The sequence below is a fragment of the Lontra canadensis genome, unplaced genomic scaffold, assembly GCF_010015895.1.
Source record: "Lontra canadensis isolate GAN:19392208 unplaced genomic scaffold, GSC_riverotter_1.0 scaffold155, whole genome shotgun sequence".
Classification (NCBI taxonomy): Eukaryota; Metazoa; Chordata; class Mammalia; order Carnivora; family Mustelidae; genus Lontra; species Lontra canadensis.
In genome coordinates this window covers 2,055,281-2,072,302 of record NW_022631149.1, presented here as the reverse complement: position 1 = coordinate 2,072,302, position 17,022 = coordinate 2,055,281, and the positions used below count along the sequence as shown (strand labels likewise).

Here is a 17,022-nt window from a genome sequence, read left to right as displayed (position 1 = left end):
AGGGAGCCCAATTCCTCATCAGATCAGGGAATCAGAGCATCTACGTTCAAAGGTTTTTAAATTAATATCTAAATTACTTTTTAAACTCATTTTTCTACTGACCAAACAGCATCGAACAGCCACGACAGTGGGCTGCGCGCTACCGTGGTCTGGCGTGGGCGGAGGTCACGTGCTGTGGGTTCAGATCCCGGCTTGGCCATGAGCTCCGTGAAGTTGGGCAAGGATTTTTTTTTTTTTTTTTTTACTCGTTCCACGGCTGAATTTCCTCCTCTCCCAGGCAGGAATAACAGTCCTCACCTCTCAAGAAGGTACACGTTAAAGCACTTAGACCACCACCTTGTACAGGGTTCCCAGAGAACTCTGAATAATCCCAACAGCAGCGACAGACTTCTCAGGCCAGAGCACCGCTAAGGACGAGTCTGTCCACAAGCCACACTTCACCCCCGCCAGTGCCTAAACAGACCAACCTCCGCAACTCTTCACCATTCACCCAACCGTGGTTATCTTCTTCTTCTTCTTTTTTTGCTGAAACTAGCCCACAAAACGAGGACAAGCATGCTTTTTCATCTACCAACACACAGTATGTTCTGAAAGCTTCCCCCAAATGAAATGATTATAAACAGTGACAGAAGAGTTAATTAGCTTAGAATCTCCTCCCCTCATGCTACTCCCCAACACCCACCGAACACAGTGGACTGAATTACTCAGAACATGGTGCCTTTTCCCCAGAAGTTTCAGTGAGCTGTACAGGCTATACCACTCACAAGCCGGTGAATCTGGACTTCAAAGGGGTGGGGTACAAGAAAGACATTTTAAGTCATCACTGTATGTAGACTTGCAAGAACTGGGGGGGGGGGGAAGAATATAACCTACCGCAAGAGATGAACTAGAGATAACACCCTTCCACACACACTACCTGTGACGGGTTTCCCGCATTTGTCATCAGAAACCAAGTCTATTCATGAATGACCCGCTTGCACTTAACAACCGCATTCTTTTGCCTTCTCATTTTTAGTACGGTTTCCAGAAATATTCTAGGATAGCTTTTCGAAGCATAAACTTAGCCAGCTTTGAAACAGTGGGCACGGCTGTACATAATTCGCTACAATCTCGGGTTTTCCGGGGAGGGCAAAAAAATTCCATTACTGTAGCAAATAAACTCTGCTTTAAAATGCAACAAAATTAAGTGGTGGTCAGATCGGGAACCGAGGCCAAAGCAAATTTCGCTGAAGCACCACAGATGAAGAAATGGAAGGTTCCTTGAGGCACGGCAAATTGCAAGAGAAAGGATTCTCATATCCCACGGCAGAGTTCACGTCTGTGCCCTCCCACCTAAGTTCCCACGTGGAAAGCCAAACCCCAAAGTGCCAGCATTAGGAGGAGGGGCGTGTGGGAGTTGATTGGGTCAGGAGGGTGGAGCCCTCGTGAATGCAATTAGTGCCCCTAGAAGAGGCCAGCTAGATGAAGATAAAGGAGAAGCCAGCTAGCTGTCTGCAACCTCAAAGAGGCTCCTCGCTATCACCCGGTCATGCTGGCATCCGGACCTCAGACTCCCAGCCCCCAGAGAGAAATGTCTGCTGCTAGAGCCACTTGGTCCCTGAGAGGACCCAGCCACGTCCCAAGTGTCCAAGGACAGACCTGGCTTGTCAGAGACCGCTCTCTAAACACTGCCAGCAAGGATGACAGCCGTGAACTTTACAGATGAGTGCGAACAGAAAGGTCAGGATTATATCTGTACAAACCTGGCAGCCCAAGCAAAGGGCATTCTGTATTGTCCAAGGCGGCTACACACTTGCTTTGCTGTCCTGTGCACCTTCTGGGCCGTCTAGGGGCAGAAATAAGAAGACACACTAGTGTGTGTTTGAACAACCAAAGACTCAGAGCACACAGTCATTTCCCCCACTTACCGATGTAAAACATCCCAGTCTGGCGAAAGAGAAAAAGAAAGAGCCCCCAATAAAAACAAACACCACACGGCAGTTACCCACTTTCCACTAGAGTTCTCTTTCTTTCCTTTGTTTAAATTTAATTGGATTTTATTTTATTTTTTGGCAGAGAGCGAGCACAAGCATGGGGAGCAGCAGGCAGACGGAGAGGGAAAAGCAGGCCCCCCGCTGAGCAGGGAGCCCGATGCAGGTCTCGATCCTAGGACCTTGAGGTCATGACCCAAGGCAAAGGCAGACACCTAACTGACTGAGCCATCCAGGCACCCCAAGACCAGAGTTTGGTGGGGTTTTTTTTTTTAAAGCGTTTTGTGTTTCCTCATTAACAGAGCCTTCATCAGGATATCCAAAGATGGATGAAAAGAGGTGTAGGGCACGTTTTGTACCAAAGACCTCTACTGGGAAAATTTTGAGCACTTCCAATGCATATTTCCTTTCGCACATGAGCAGGCAGACACTCTTTATTCTTGGGAGAAGTTTGTTCTGAATACAGCTGACCTTTTTACTCCCAAGATAAAAAGCCAAGTGACCAAGAGTCAATACAATTAGTTTGGTTGGGCAAGGAGCTGCTGTTTGCAAGGCGCTGGGAGCTGACAGAAGATTAACAGCCCACAGAGCCGAAACCAGCCGCGAAATACTGGCTGGATGCTCATCCCCAGGGATGCAGAATGCTAGAGGCTCTTATCTACATCATTGAGACTTTTCACTCCCACACAAATTAGTCACATGTCCCCTCGGCATCTTCCGCTCAGTAAACACTATTTGGACACACAACCAGATACCACGTATGACGGATCGACTCTTCGTAAATACGCAGTAGCTGCAGTGCCGCTAATGAAGCAGGCCACGCATGCTTTCGCTCTCTGGGCCTCCGTTTTCTCATTTGTAAAACAAGAGGAAAGGACCAGGTCACTCATTTGCAGGAGTCTGGATTTCACAATCCAGAAATTTGGACCATTACAGGGGTCGCTGACTTTCACGTTGCCATCCGAAGACATTCCAACAGTTAAAACAGTCGCTACCGGGGCGCCTGGGTGGCTCAGCGGGTTAAAGCCTCTGTCTTCGGCTCAGGTCATGATCCCAGGGTCCTGGGATCGAGCCCCACATCGGGCTCTCTGCTCAGCAGGGAGCCTGCTTCCCCATCTTTCTCTCTCTCTGCCTGCCTCTCTGCCTACTTGTGATCTCTGTCAAATAAATAAATAAATAAAAATCTTAAAAAAAAAGAATAGTCGCTACCATTTCATATGCCAACATTCCAAGAAAGACACACAGGCGTAGTAATGTTCAAAAAGGTAGGAAGAACAAAAATCTCAGAATAAAGGGACGGCCCCTCGAATTGAATTCACTTAGCTCCATGAATCGCTCGCTCTCTTGTCTTTCGTGTGCTTATCACAGACAGGGCTGGAACTCCCAGCTCTGACATTCTAGGGCTGAATGGAAGGGCTGGAAATAAAGAGTAAGCTATTGCCAAGGATATGGTGTCAATGAGCAGATGTCGCCTAAAAGCCTTTTGCTCTTACTTTGATAAGCAAGCAGCAATCAGACTGTCATGTAAACAGAACATAAATGAAAAGGGGGGGGAGTCATATTCAAGCTGTAGCACGCACACTCACACGGCACACCGTATTTAGAGAACAAGGCTCCCTGGAGGGGTCATTAACAGTACCATTTAAAATATCAGCAAAAGGCAAATTTTACATTACGCCGAAATGTTCACAAACGAGCACTGTCACTACCTTTGCTGGATCCGAATTTTTGATGTAGGGTTCTGCACAGTGTGCGATGTTTCCCTGGAGCACCTTTTCAATTCTTGCAACCAGAAAAATTTCTGGATGTGGATTCGTCACTGCGAAAATTCCCTGAGGGAGAAAGAATTACTCCCGTTAGACATTTTTATGTGACTTCATGCATATCGTTGGGTGGTCGATGACTCCTAGTCCTGTGGTTAGCATCAAAGGGTGACCTTTGACACAGGGTTGTGTGTAGGACCCTGAAAACAGACGGCCTTTCCTTTCACACAGCTCCTAAAGCTTCTTTCAAAACCGACCTGCTCTGGTCACCAACTTCACATCTATTTGTCCCTGAGGTACAGCTGTCGCCATTACCACTTGGCTTCTCGTGTTTGGCCGTGTTCGCAAGGTGCCTTTTCATACCTAATTAATACGACACGTATTGTTTCGGCTTCATGGGCCCATGCTGAGATAGCACGCATTTCTCAAGTGGAACTGACTGTGCATTTTCAAACGTCACTGCATGTTAACTCCAGAGCAATTCACCTGCAATTAATACTAATTATAGCTAAGAGGAAGCAAACGCTTTACTGCACTTAAAGAGCGCCTGCGCTTTTCAGGTGAGGAGAGAGAGTCCAAAAGTTGGTTTTTTCCTGTACAGTCCACTTAAGGGTTATGAATGTAGATACAGCCAGAGTTACAGACACTTTCTGGGGATGCGTGTGACACCACTGTGTCATCCACTGTCCAGCTCCTCCCAAGGAGACTATTTGCCAAAGAGCCAGTTAGTTGATTAGGTCTGTTGTTTAAAGGAGCACCACACAAATGAATTCGAAGGGAAAAACCCATTCCTGTGATTCGACCAACCATTATTTTTCTACCTGGTGTATTACCAACTGTGTTCAGATCCTGCGTTCTAGTTTTCAGAATATTTCAGACGTATTATCTTACCTGCTCTGGAGCAAGCACTCCACGGCTTCCAGGAAAGATGAGAAAACCCCGTGTGGGACCCCAAGTCATTCCCCACCCCCGCCAGAATCCATATATATAATGATATATATAGATAGATATATAGATATATATATAGATATATCTCACTTGGAATGGCTGATTCACCTTTGAATTCCCAAGCAGTGAGCAGGGAAGGAAGTGGTTAAAAACTACCCAGGAGTTAACAGGTCCTGGGTTCAAACCTCTGGCTCTGCCATGTAGGGGTGGAGGCAAATCCCCATCCCGTGTCTACACCTCAGGTTTCTCACCAAAGAAATGGGGATGATGAGAATATTAGCTACTCCAAAGACTTCCTGTATGGATTCCTTGTACTGCACACTAGGAACACTCAGTTATTATTTGAGTGGCCCGGAACACTCACAAGGCCACGGAACCCGATTCCTGGTACTCCCAGGAGCAGGCCACTTGGGTGGGGAGATGCGCCTGGCAGCCAGTTCCTACTGACATTGTCACCTAACTGTCCTAGACGGTTTTGTGCCTTATCTTCCTTGATCTTCAGGAAAAAAACCCTCGAATGCAAGCACTTAGGATATACCCATTTCACAGATGAAGAAACCGAGAGTTTACAGAAGTTTATGCTGCAAGCAGACAAGGAGCTTCCAGACTATACATCCAGCCCACGCTATGCTGCCTCTGAGCCCTGAGGCCCTTGCAGCCGACATTTCACATGATGAGGACAGATGAGAGCAGCAATACTGATTTTTGCTACAGCTAATGTTCACTCATTTTGAAAACTCTGACAATGGCTAAGAGCAAGGTGCTTTCACTTGGATATGTGTGATCACCATTACTGCGCTCTATTGCTGGTCATGTCATGCTGAACAAACATGGCGGCCTAGCGCCGTGCCTGGCCCTTTCTGGGAACTGTGCACTTTGTCAGAGCCTTATAGCTGCCCCTGCATGCAGGTACTATCGTTTCCTCCTGTTCACAGATAAGAATGCTGAGGCATCGAAGCATTCATTTTTTGAAACGACCAGAGATTCCAGGGTAAGGGGACGCCATCAGCGCTGTTTAGCCTTTTGTCCCAGTCAGCTTCTAGCACTCTCCCTGTCCCCAGAACACAGAAGGGTAGTCAGAGAGCGCCCGGGAATCCCCATGTGGCCCGGGAGTCTGGCCCTTGTAGACAAGGCCTCTGATCCTTTTCCACCTAGGAGCACGGATGCAGCTGCCCCAACCCTCAGGGTAATTCTTACCCCCTGACTGCCCCTCTCCCTCTAAAGAAGGGGTGAGGCCCCCTCATCCCAGTACCCAACACTTACAGAGCCCACAGCATGGCACGGCTTTGCGGGGGAGATGCTGTACCCCTTCACCAGGCTAATAAGAGCTGCCCCCAGGGGGAAGCCCATGGAGTCACAAGGAGGCAGGCCTCCAAGAGTCAGCATCTCCCCCACAAGCCCAACTTAAAGTCAATCAGGTCTGACCTTGGAAGACATGGGGGAGCTGAGCTCTATCAAGGCTTCCGGGAAGAAAATGCCAGGCAGCTGAGAATAAGGGTCAAAAGGGGGCAAAATCACTCAATGGATCCAACTCCCTCCTTTCCGGTGGCCATCCCACTGTTCTCAGAAAGCCACTGGAGAGAACGACTCCAGTGAACAGATGGGGAAGGCCTAGGATGGCCCCCAGACAACCACCATCCACCAAACTCTTACTACAGATTATGCTGCTGTTCGAGCCGCCTTGCTGGAAGGGCTGAGGCCACCAAGACAGCCCTTTCTGGGAACTCTGGGGAACTGGGCCTTCTCCTCCTCTCTCGGGTAACACAGAAGCAGTATACCACAGGGGTAAACACCTGGCTTTGAAACCTGCTAGACCTACTTTCAGGTCCTGTTCTTCATCTAAGTTCTGTGACCCCGGGGCAAGCTACTGGACGGCTCTGTGCCTTCATTTCCTCATCTGTGTAATGGGTATGGTAATAGTACCCACCTACTTTGCTACGCTGTTATGAAAATAAGGGCCTTGATAAAGAAGCTAGAGAAATACAGTGGCACATAAAAGGTGCTGAACTTGGGGCGCCTGGGTATCTCATTGGTTAAGCATCTGCCTTCAGCTTGGGTCATGATCCTGGGGTCCTGGGATCGAGCCCCACATCAGGCTCCCTGCTCTGTGGGGAGCCTGCTTCTCCTTCTGCCCATCCTCCCACTCATGTGCTCTCCCTCTCTGCTCTCTCTCGCTCTCAAATAAATAAATAAAGCCTTTAAAAAAAAAAGTGCTGAACTCGCCGTCATTGCCGAAGAACGGGCGAGCTGGGATCCGAGTTCAGATCTACCTACATTCAGTCTTTCTCCAACACAGCACTGCCTCCTCCCCCTAAATGGGAACAAGTTGAGGAAAAAATTTCTCCAGGGCCACCTGGGTGGCTCAGTGGCTCAGGTCATGATCTCGGGGTCCTGGGATGGAGCCCCACATCGAGCTCTCTGCTCTGTGGGGAGCCTGCTTCCTTCTCTCTCTCTCTCTCTGCCTGCCTCTCTGCCTGCTTATGATCTCTGTCTGTCAAATAAATAAATAAAATTTAAAAAAAAACTTCCCCAAAATAAAATGTTCAACTAGTTGAAGTAAATGACCACTTCCCGGTTTCATCAGTTGGTCTGAAAAGATTGCAAGATGATAAAGCCATCTGAGGCCACTGTCCCTCAGGTCACCTTCCCATCACTCCTCTATTCTTTTCAGGCTTCTTCTCACAAGCCCCACATCTCCTGCGTGGCCCTCTAAGTTAACTCCTGCCCTCCCAAACCCCCATGTGTTCCGAACACCTCCACTATCATTGCACAATAGGCTGCAGCATGGAATTTCATTCTGCTGGCCATTGCTGACTGGAGTCTTGGAAACAGACCTAGGTTCCAATCCCACCTTCTCCGCATTCGGCTGCGTAATGGCGGACCGCTTCCTTCACCTCCTGATCTGCCCTTTCCGCCCCTCCAAAACAGCCACAAGTGCACTACTTGACTATGGCGATTAAATGAAATGTCAATGGAAAATTCCAGCATACCGGAGATACTGAAAAAACTGTTGATTTTCTTCCTGACCTAGATTACAAGTGGGATAAAGCCCACGTCCACAAGTTAAACTCCATGCCTTGAACATACAGCTAAGCACACCAAAGAAATAAAGTAAACACATCATTGGCTTAAAGGGGCTTATTTGATATGGTAGGGATGCTTGGGTGGCTCAGTCAGTTAAGCGTCTGCCTTTGGCTCAGGTCATGATCCCAGGGTCCTGGGGTCAAGCCCCACATCAGGCTCCCTGTTCAGCGGGGAGTCTGCTTCTCCCTCTGCCTGCTGCTCCCCCTGCATATGCTCTCTCTCTCTCTGACAAATACATAAGTAAATAAAATTTAAAAAAAAAAAAGAGGTGACAAAAAGCTACCACAGATCCAGAGTCCAAGGAGGGAAGTAACTGCACATGCAAAGGCTTCTCCCACCATTTAGCAATCTGTACCAATGAGCATAATCCTGAATCCAAAAAACCCCAATGCTTGGTATTTCTTCTAAGGAGATAATTCAACAGGAGAGCTAATGAGCATACACAAGGATGTCCAATGTAGTGTTATTTACGATATCCCAAAATGACAAATATCCCAATGAGTTAAGTTCATGGAATATGACATTAGCCTTTCTGAATGTGAGCGATCCAGAGACACTGATCCAGAGATACTGATCCAGGATCCACGTGATATGAAACAAATACAGCAGGTATAAAATTGCATGAACAGGATCTAGTTTGTATAAGAACATATGTAAGATTTATGCGTTTATATATATACAGATGTCTGGAAAGAGGTTGGCCAAAATGTTGACACTTCTTGTCTATGGGGCGCGGCGACATTTTCTTCTTTATGCTTTTCGTCTTGTTCAAATCTTCTACATCTTAATACATTTAGCTTTATAATCAGGAAAAAAAAAAAGAACCAGCTTTTCATCGGGGGGTGGGGAATAAATCTTACAACGTGAACTGCTTTGTTCTTGTGCCTCTTTCCAGTTTCAATTCTGTCACAGTCTAGTTTCCTTTTAGTTGCAGAAGTCGAGAAGGAAGACTGCCAATTCTGTTCTGCCTAACCTCTCATGGCCTGAAGGGAGGTCAGAGGTCAAAATGCAAGGGAAGCGTCAGGCTCCTTCTAAAGGGGCCTCTTTGCACTGGACAGGACGGAGAGCACGGCATCGCGTATGCGACAGAAGCCGTCCCCCTCCCACTGCTTTTCAACCAGAACTCCTCGGATAAAGAGCCTTTATGCTCCATTAAAACTACCTATTCATGGGGGGGTCAGCATGAACACTGCCCTCTCGCAAACGAAGATCCCCAAATTCCGGACAACTTGGCCACTGGGAAGAACGATATTCTGGAGGAATTTGACCGTCAATGTGGGACGTTTTGCTGTGGTTGGGGGGGGAGGTTAGGCAGGCCAGGAATTTGAGGGACACAGATCTAACGGCACCTCAGCCAGGGGTGTAGCCAGACACATGGAACCCCTATCCTGTACTCAAATCTGGCAAAGATACAGCCTCCAATCTGTGACGGGTCACAAGACTTGCCCAGATGGGGTGAAGTTTCATTTAGACGGGCACCTTCCCTTCCCTGCCTAATTTCCTTCTCTTCCTTGCACTCACTCAGAACTCCATTCTCTGGTCAGCAGCCAGGCTTCGGCTAAAGTTCTACAAGGGGTTGCTTTTTCCTCTGGTCCTAAGGAAAAATCCAATGGTGTTTTAACAAATATCTGGAACTAAAGACGGCGCACCAAGACAAAAGCCAAAACCCAAACCTGGCCACCTACTCCCAAAGGAGCGGGGAATTCGGGAAGGGGGGCAGGCTAAGGCAGGGTCCACTTTTTTCTTCAAAGAAACAAGCCTTCCAGGCGTTCCCCTGCCTTGCTCACAAGTACACACAGGAGTTGGGGGTGTGCGTCTCTGTCTGTGTGACCTACATTCAGCTCACAGAACACTTCCTCTGAGACTCACATCACGGTCCCACTGAAAATGTTCCTTTGCTGAGGCGTAGCTAGCCTATGGGGTTTCCATTCTGTCCCTGCCGCTTCGGTCCCCAGAAAAATCCCTAGCCACAGACCTTACGGGAGCTGGAATGCCTGGGAAAACATCGGTCTGAGCGGGCGAAATAACCCATGGGTATGTTTCGGTTTCTTCTCCAGGAGGCTACAAGAGGACTCTTTACCTGCTTTATGTAGCGTAACTGAGACTCAGCAATTCCGTGAATAAAAGACTCCGGGGAGGAGCTTTTCAGGCTTCCATCACCGGCCAGCTGGGCGGAGGGGCCCCACAGCATCTCGCGGACAGATGGGGGATTCAGGTCTACGTGGAAGTCAGCTGAAATCTTGCAATTGTTCCTTACATCAAATAAGGCGAGATTGATAAAGAACGGTTCAACCTGGGAACGAAAACAATGACATTTGGAAGCGAAGACTTTTCGGTGGGGGTGGGAGAGGGATGCAAAATGACAAAACGATGTCCGGATTCCACGAGGCTCTGCGACTGCTGTTCCTTTCTGAGTTCGACATTCGGCTAAAATTGCATTAGGGCTCGTTTGCATATAAGACAGAGTGCTCTGAAATAACAGCCTATCAAATGTTAACTTCTGCTGGGTATAGGTCATTTTGCAAGTTACACTTTCTTTAAATGAGGAGAAATCAGAAGCCACATTTAAAGGACATCAATTGTTTTCTGAATAACATGTAATCGGGTTTACTGAAATCGCCGAAAAACAATGCCAATATTATCGAATAAAAATGAATGTTCCCTTTTGTTATGTTACAGCTTACTGGATTGGACCTTTAATAAGAGCGAATATCAGTCAACATCAAATTACTTGACAAAACTTTGCCCCATCAGCTGTTTCGGAAGACACAATTCCTCCCTACAGACAGCATTTGAAGGCTGGTCACAAAGAGAAATTTCGTGCCAAATGGTGTAAAGATTAACCCTTTATACACAGGAAGTCTGCTAGTGCATTTTAGCTGCCCTGGAAGAAAATAAGTCATTACTGCGGGTATTTGTCAAAGGTAAAACCAGAATGAAAAAAGAAAGATGACCACAGGGGCACCTGCGTGGCTCAGTCATTAAGCGTCTGCCTTTGGCTTGGGTCATGATCCCAGGGTCCTGGGATGGAGCCCTGCATCGAGCCCAGCATCAGGCTCCCAGCTCAGCTGGAAGCCTGCTTCTCCCTCCTCTGCTTGTATTCCCTCTCTCACAGAGTCTCTCCCTGTCAAATAAATAGATAAAATCTTGGAAAGAAAGGGAGGAAGGAAGGAAGGTAGACGGATGGATGAATGCAGGCTCTTTGGTGATTTTTACATTTATAGTTTCAAGTGTTTCTGAGTAACTCAAATGATCCACGACAGCTCAAGGTTGGAATTTGCTGTGAAGAACAAAATGAATTCACTCTAGGAGGATGGAGGGCAGCCGACTGCACAGCATGTGTGTCCCCGCCTGGTTTTGGGGTTCCTTACTCATTGCGATGAGCCAACCTCACAGAAGAAGTCACATTCTCTGGCAGAATTCCCAACTTGGGAGGACCATCCAGGTTCGGGGAACATTCCCTTTAGAATGTCAAGAGCCTACACTATCTGCATTTTAAATTGGTTAATGTGGCCATGAATCCTCTCAGGATGAAGACCCATTCGTATTTTGGCAAAAGAAAGACACGTATGAAATGCCTCCATGTCAAATTTATCACAGTACATAGCTATGGAATTTTCATCCCGTAAATTACTTCCAGTGATTAAAAAAAAAAAAAAAGCAAAGCATTTCCTTAATGCACTGGTTTAAGGTGGAAGGAAAAGTCATACATACATTCGTGGGTGGTCCTTTTACGTTGTCTCCAACTTGACCCAAGATATTGAAAGTTAAATCATGGCAATTCACCAGGAAACGTTTATTGCACTTTTCCTCAAATGGCTTTATATCAGGTTCAATTCCTGAAAAGTCCAACCTCTACAAAACAGATGATAATAAATCATTTCAAAAAAACAGGATTCATATTAATATAGATCTATAAGTAAAAACTGCAGAATCCTACAGTTTCTCTACCCATTCTTTGTTTGAACCCTTTTATTCATTCAATAGGTCTTTCTAGAGCTCTCATACCAAAGTTCAAACACTGACAGAGAAATCCTAGAGGGAAATGATAAGACTCTGATCTAAAGCAGGGAAGAGTCACAAGTCTGTACCCTGGCCTACGAAGCCTTATATGACAGAAGTCCCTACTCCCCTCAGCTCCTCTGACCTCATCTCCCACAACTGCTGCCTCCCAGCTCAGCTGGAAGCCTGCTTCTCCCTCCCCACTCTCTGTTCCAGCCACACTGGCCTCCTCAGTTCTTTCCCCAACATACTAAGTACACTCCCACCTCAGGGCCTTTGCATTTGCGGTCTGGCAGACAGACACATGGCTCACTCCCTCATTTCATTCATGTCTCCTTATCAACTGGCATTTCCACAGAGACCTTCCTTAACTCCCTAAGGGGACTGCACACTCTGACAGTCTATACTCCCTTTCCTTGATTTAAGTCTTCTGACATGACTTTTTCATATGTCCTTAGTTGTTATCAGTCTTCCCCACAAAATACATGTTCCAGTATGGTGGAGATGGTGTCTTCTGGGAGGTCTACGGGAGGCAAAACGGCCGTGAATGGAGACAATAGAGGCGTCAAGAATAACACGATGGTCTCTAACTTAAGACAATTCAACTATGGTGTCATGACCTTGGTTGCGAGGTAACACAGAATGGCAGATACGGAGGAGTGGAGATGGTGAGCTTCATTCGCAATGTGTCCAGTTTGAGGTGGACTAAGTGGTTGGGAAAACAGCAGAGGTCTGGGCTGGGGATCTGAATTAGGGAGTCAGTGGCAGCTAGACCCTGGGGACCACCTACATTTCAATGATGACCTGAGGGGGACGCATCTGCTTCGAAAAGGGATAAACACTGAGCTCAGCTTCTAACAGAGCTGGGGGTATGCCCTGACTGCCCCAGAGATGTATTTGTTTAATTATTAGTATTTCAAAAAAGTTTTTTTTTAAGTTTTAAAAACAGATATTAGGAGTCAAGGATTCCTCTCAGGCGGGGAGGAATCTGTCCCTCCTCAAAGAAACTTCAAGAATCCTCCTCCTCAGCTCACACAGTTCAGGCGATCTGAGTTCCTCTGTTCCTTCTGAGTATCTGAACACATTTTAGGTTCTGCTCACAAATGGGAGGAAAAGCATACATTGTGGGGCCACTTACTATACTTTAAGACCCGAGACGAGGGAGGCGGGAAATGATTGGGTGAATCTGAATAGAATATACCGCCAATACAGAAAACTCAAGGCGAGAAACACAAGGACTTTTCTCAAACTGCCTAAGTAATTCGAGCCAAAACAGGTATTGTGCCGGAAGAGCCCTGGAAAATTACAGCTGTTCTGACCTAGCCTGCACTGCTGACAAAATCCTCCTTAGAGAGGCCTAAGTACAATATTCGTACCTGAACGTGCCATCGCCCCCCACCTCCAGAGTCTATTTATCTCTAAACTGAATACAAATGTGTGGGACTAGACAGCTCCGTCTTCAGCTGGCAGAGGCCAGTCATTGCCATGGAGATCAATTCTCATTTCCGCCCATTTATCTGCTCTCCCTTCTATCTTATTCAGACAGTGGAATGTGAAGAGAAACGGAACTACCCCAACCCCCAAATCCTTTCCCTTCTGAGGCTCGTGAGTCCCAATGCTGGGACGCCGGGCTTTCCCCAGGAGTCTCGAGCTGGAGCCATCTCCTTTGGTCAACCGGTGTTTCCTGATTCTCGAAGGTCTGTGGTAGAAAGATCTCTCTCTAAACATCGTTCTGTGGTCAAAAGAGAAAGCTGATACCCTAGGAGGGCACTTCACCTAGAAAAGGCACTCAACGCGTACAGCACGATTTCTCTGCGAGGACAGTGCCTTCAGGAATCAACATTACATTCAACCATTCCGTGCTTTAAAGTTTCATCAGAGCTCTGAATTCCTCACTGGCTGTCGTAGCTCTCTGATAAGTGATGTTATGTTTGAGTTCAGTTCCATGACCACAAGAACACTGTACCACAAATTTTTTAAAGACACTGGATTGAGTTTCAACCACAGTCAATCGGCTTCTTTGTATACAGTGAAAGAGCCTGACATGTCCAATTAAAGCCCAATCATGGAGGGGTTTGGGGGTGGGGGGGTGCGGGGGTTGGTTCTATAAAAGGCTCAGACTTCTCAGACTTGCCTGGAACAGGCAAATTTCTGAATGAGTGTCTTAGAATTAACGGTCTCAAGACCAGCTGTACTTTTTTTTTTTTAATCACCTAACTTATAAAAACAGTATCATACTGCTATGGAAAAAAGTAGGACATGAAACTTCATTAAAAATATTTTCCCCTAAATAATTTTATTTTCTTGTGTGGTATTTTTATTAAGGAAAAATGTCTGCATTATATATAGACTATATACTTTTCCCATTTCAAAAAATAAAAATTAGAAAACCACTGGAAGCAGAAAGAAACGACAAAATCAGTCTTCCTCCATTACATTTTTACAATCTATTTTCACTGAGAAAAAAAACTATTAATGTATGTATAAATGCACGCTTTTCTATTTCCAAAAAAAAAAAAACCTCCAAATTTTCATTACAAATCTCATGGAGGAAAAAAATGAAAAAAATCTCACCTTTCCCCAAATAGTTTCATTTTTCTCGTGAAACATGCTCAGAAAAACAGGCATAAGACTTACATACAGTTGAATTTCTCCATTTAAATAAATCAGTAATTCGATCAGAAAATACAGAATTAAATATGAACCACATAGATCTTAGCACAAAGAGGGCTTCACTGTCCGGAAAGAGGTTGAGACACACAAATGAACATAAGCCTGCACTTCCCGGCACCACTTTCCACTGAAAGTGGGATTGAGCCGGACACGAACATTAACCCAGTTCTGAGGCCTCCCTCAGGAGGAGGAAATAAACCACACCCCTCGTATGACTCGGTGTTCTTCATACTGCAGATACCGCCGCTACTAGACTGCGCTGGTATTTAACGGGTTAAAAGCGCAAGAACCATCTTTAAATGTTCTCTCATTTATTTCTTTAGAGGAGATCAGGTGACAAGAGATACAGGCAATGGAGGGGGAAAAAAACAATGTGTAATCAGTCCTAAACCATTTGCACCTGTGCCGGTCTCTTGCCGGACGTCAGTTAAAATACCTGTTCGAAGTGAACACGACAAATAGAAAGCAATAGGTATTGCCCAGAGCTACAGAAATCAGCGATTTCCACATTTCCCAGAGGTTGTTTATCTAAATGAGCGACAATTCTCTGGTTATTTAAAGAAATGTGTCATTAATACCTGGACCTCCGAATCAAAAGAAAAGAGATTCTGTCTTCCGTCTCCTCTACTGAGTTTGTTCAGCTGTTCAGTTTCTCTGCCATACTAAAATTAAAAACAGACACACCAAACATTACTTCGTTCCCTTCAAAAGAGTCCTAAATAACATTCAAATAATTAGCCCGTGCGGGGCGCCTGGCCGGCTTAGTTAATCTCAGGGTTGTGAGTTCAAGTCCCACGTTGGGTGTGAAGATTACTTTAAAAATAAAAGGTATCTCATCTGGAAAACTACCATCGGACAGATGTTCAAAAATACACTATTCCCCATCTCCATTTACTTGAGATGGATAAAAAAGACGCTTGCTGGGTGAGAGTCACCATCACTAGGACCCATGATAAGCTACAGACCAGGTTCTTAACACTTTCTATGTGTCTCTCCTAACAACAAGAATATTGCTTGGGCCATAGGAGTACAAAAAAGGAATCCAAGAGATTTGAATGCAAAAGAAAAATAAATGACAAAACACTGTCTCTTCCATCACCAGGGTGCCAGCCATGAGATATTATACATAATTCTAATTCCATCGCTTTAGGAAAAACACAGTGGGCTGTACAGCCTGGAACAGGAATGTCAAAGACTCAGAAAGGATACGTTAACATCTACAAAATCATACAAAACCTAGATCAGGGGATGGTGAATATGTTCCCAAGTTTTGGAAAACAACAGTGAAGTGTAATTTTTTAGTTAAGAGAAGGATAAATTTAAAGTAAAAAAAAAATTTAAATAAAGTAGAAAAAAATAACTTCTAAGCTTGTGTAACTTAGTAGTCTAGGAAGAAGAACAAAGTAAAAAAAATATAAATAGGTTTAATGAGGTATTTAAATGAATAAATGAGTTATGACCTATTCTACTATAGTATGGAGTCCACATAGTTAAATATGTAACCTACTAACACAGGTATGATAATGGCCTCTACACTTTCTAAATTAGCTCATTTCGAACTCCAAAGAGCAGAGTAGGAGTAATTAACACAAACGATGTCCAATCACCAAAATCTTTATCTGATGAAATTATTCATATATATATTTGTATGGATTTACATATAGACAGACTATGTGATTTTCAAATGAAGTTAACATATGCAAATCATTAAACTGAATGTCCTGTTTGATTTATATCAATATCCCCTTGAATAAAGAATATTTATCTTATGAATGACATATAGTAATTATGCTCAGTAAGAAGGAACATCAGTAACGTCACAAAAATCTAGAAGTACCTCCCAATACCTAGAGAAAAAAAATAATAAGATTTCCAAACCATTAGTTGGCCCTTGCAGGTCCACCTTTAGGAGCGTAACTTTTCTCTTACCATCTCTACCTGTTTCACTAATTTCCTGTGGTTTTTAACTTCGAAATGACATTGCCAAATGCACTCCAGTGTTCAAACTTTAATAGCCAAGCCTGCATTGTCTCAGCTGAAAACAAGTTTGCGTAAGAAAGACGTACCTTCATCAGCTCTGGATGCATGCTCCTTTCCAAACTGGCCATGATGTTCTCGGTTTTTCCTTGGCTGCTAGTTTCATCTTCTGCAAATTCATTAAAAGCAGATGTTCCGAACCATGCAGACCATTACTAATTACCTAAGAGGAACAGCCTAACTATCTCTCCCACCCCATCCTCTCCTGCTAGATTTACTGCAAAGAATTCTGATTATGAAGGCACAGGGAAAACCTTAATGGACTTTTGACAATCTGCCATGAATTCCCTATCTGTTTTAGTCTGGTTATATTTCATGTGTCAGAACCCTAGGCAGCATCAACTCTTACCAAAAAATAAAAAATAATAAAAAAAGAAAATCTATCAACCTCTATAGTTATTTCTTTTTTTTTTTTTTTACATTTTTTATTTATTTATTTATTTTTTTTTTTATTTTTTGTTTTGTTTTTTTTTTTTTTTTTTTTTTTTTGAGAAAGAGAGAGCACACTATTTAGGAGGATGGCAGAGGGAGAGAGAGAATCTTAA

The 17,022-nt window shown here is 44.9% G+C and overlaps 1 protein-coding gene across 5 annotated transcripts in view; it reads right to left on the bottom strand.

Annotated features, from left to right (window-relative positions):
• DOCK11 (dedicator of cytokinesis 11) overlaps positions 1-17,022 on the bottom strand; it is a 193,871-nt gene that overhangs the window by 103,328 nt on the left and 73,521 nt on the right. For all 5 annotated transcript variants that reach the window (XM_032844786.1, XM_032844785.1, XM_032844783.1 and 2 more), the window contains 6 exons: positions 16,507-16,586; positions 15,019-15,102; positions 11,480-11,620; positions 9,846-10,058; positions 3,680-3,802; positions 1,743-1,825 (listed from right to left, as the gene is read on the bottom strand). In XM_032844786.1, coding sequence (XP_032700677.1) covers positions 1,743-1,825; positions 3,680-3,802; positions 9,846-10,058; positions 11,480-11,620; positions 15,019-15,102; positions 16,507-16,586 — 724 coding nt within the window. The remainder of the gene's footprint in view (positions 1-1,742; positions 1,826-3,679; positions 3,803-9,845; positions 10,059-11,479; positions 11,621-15,018; positions 15,103-16,506; positions 16,587-17,022) is intronic.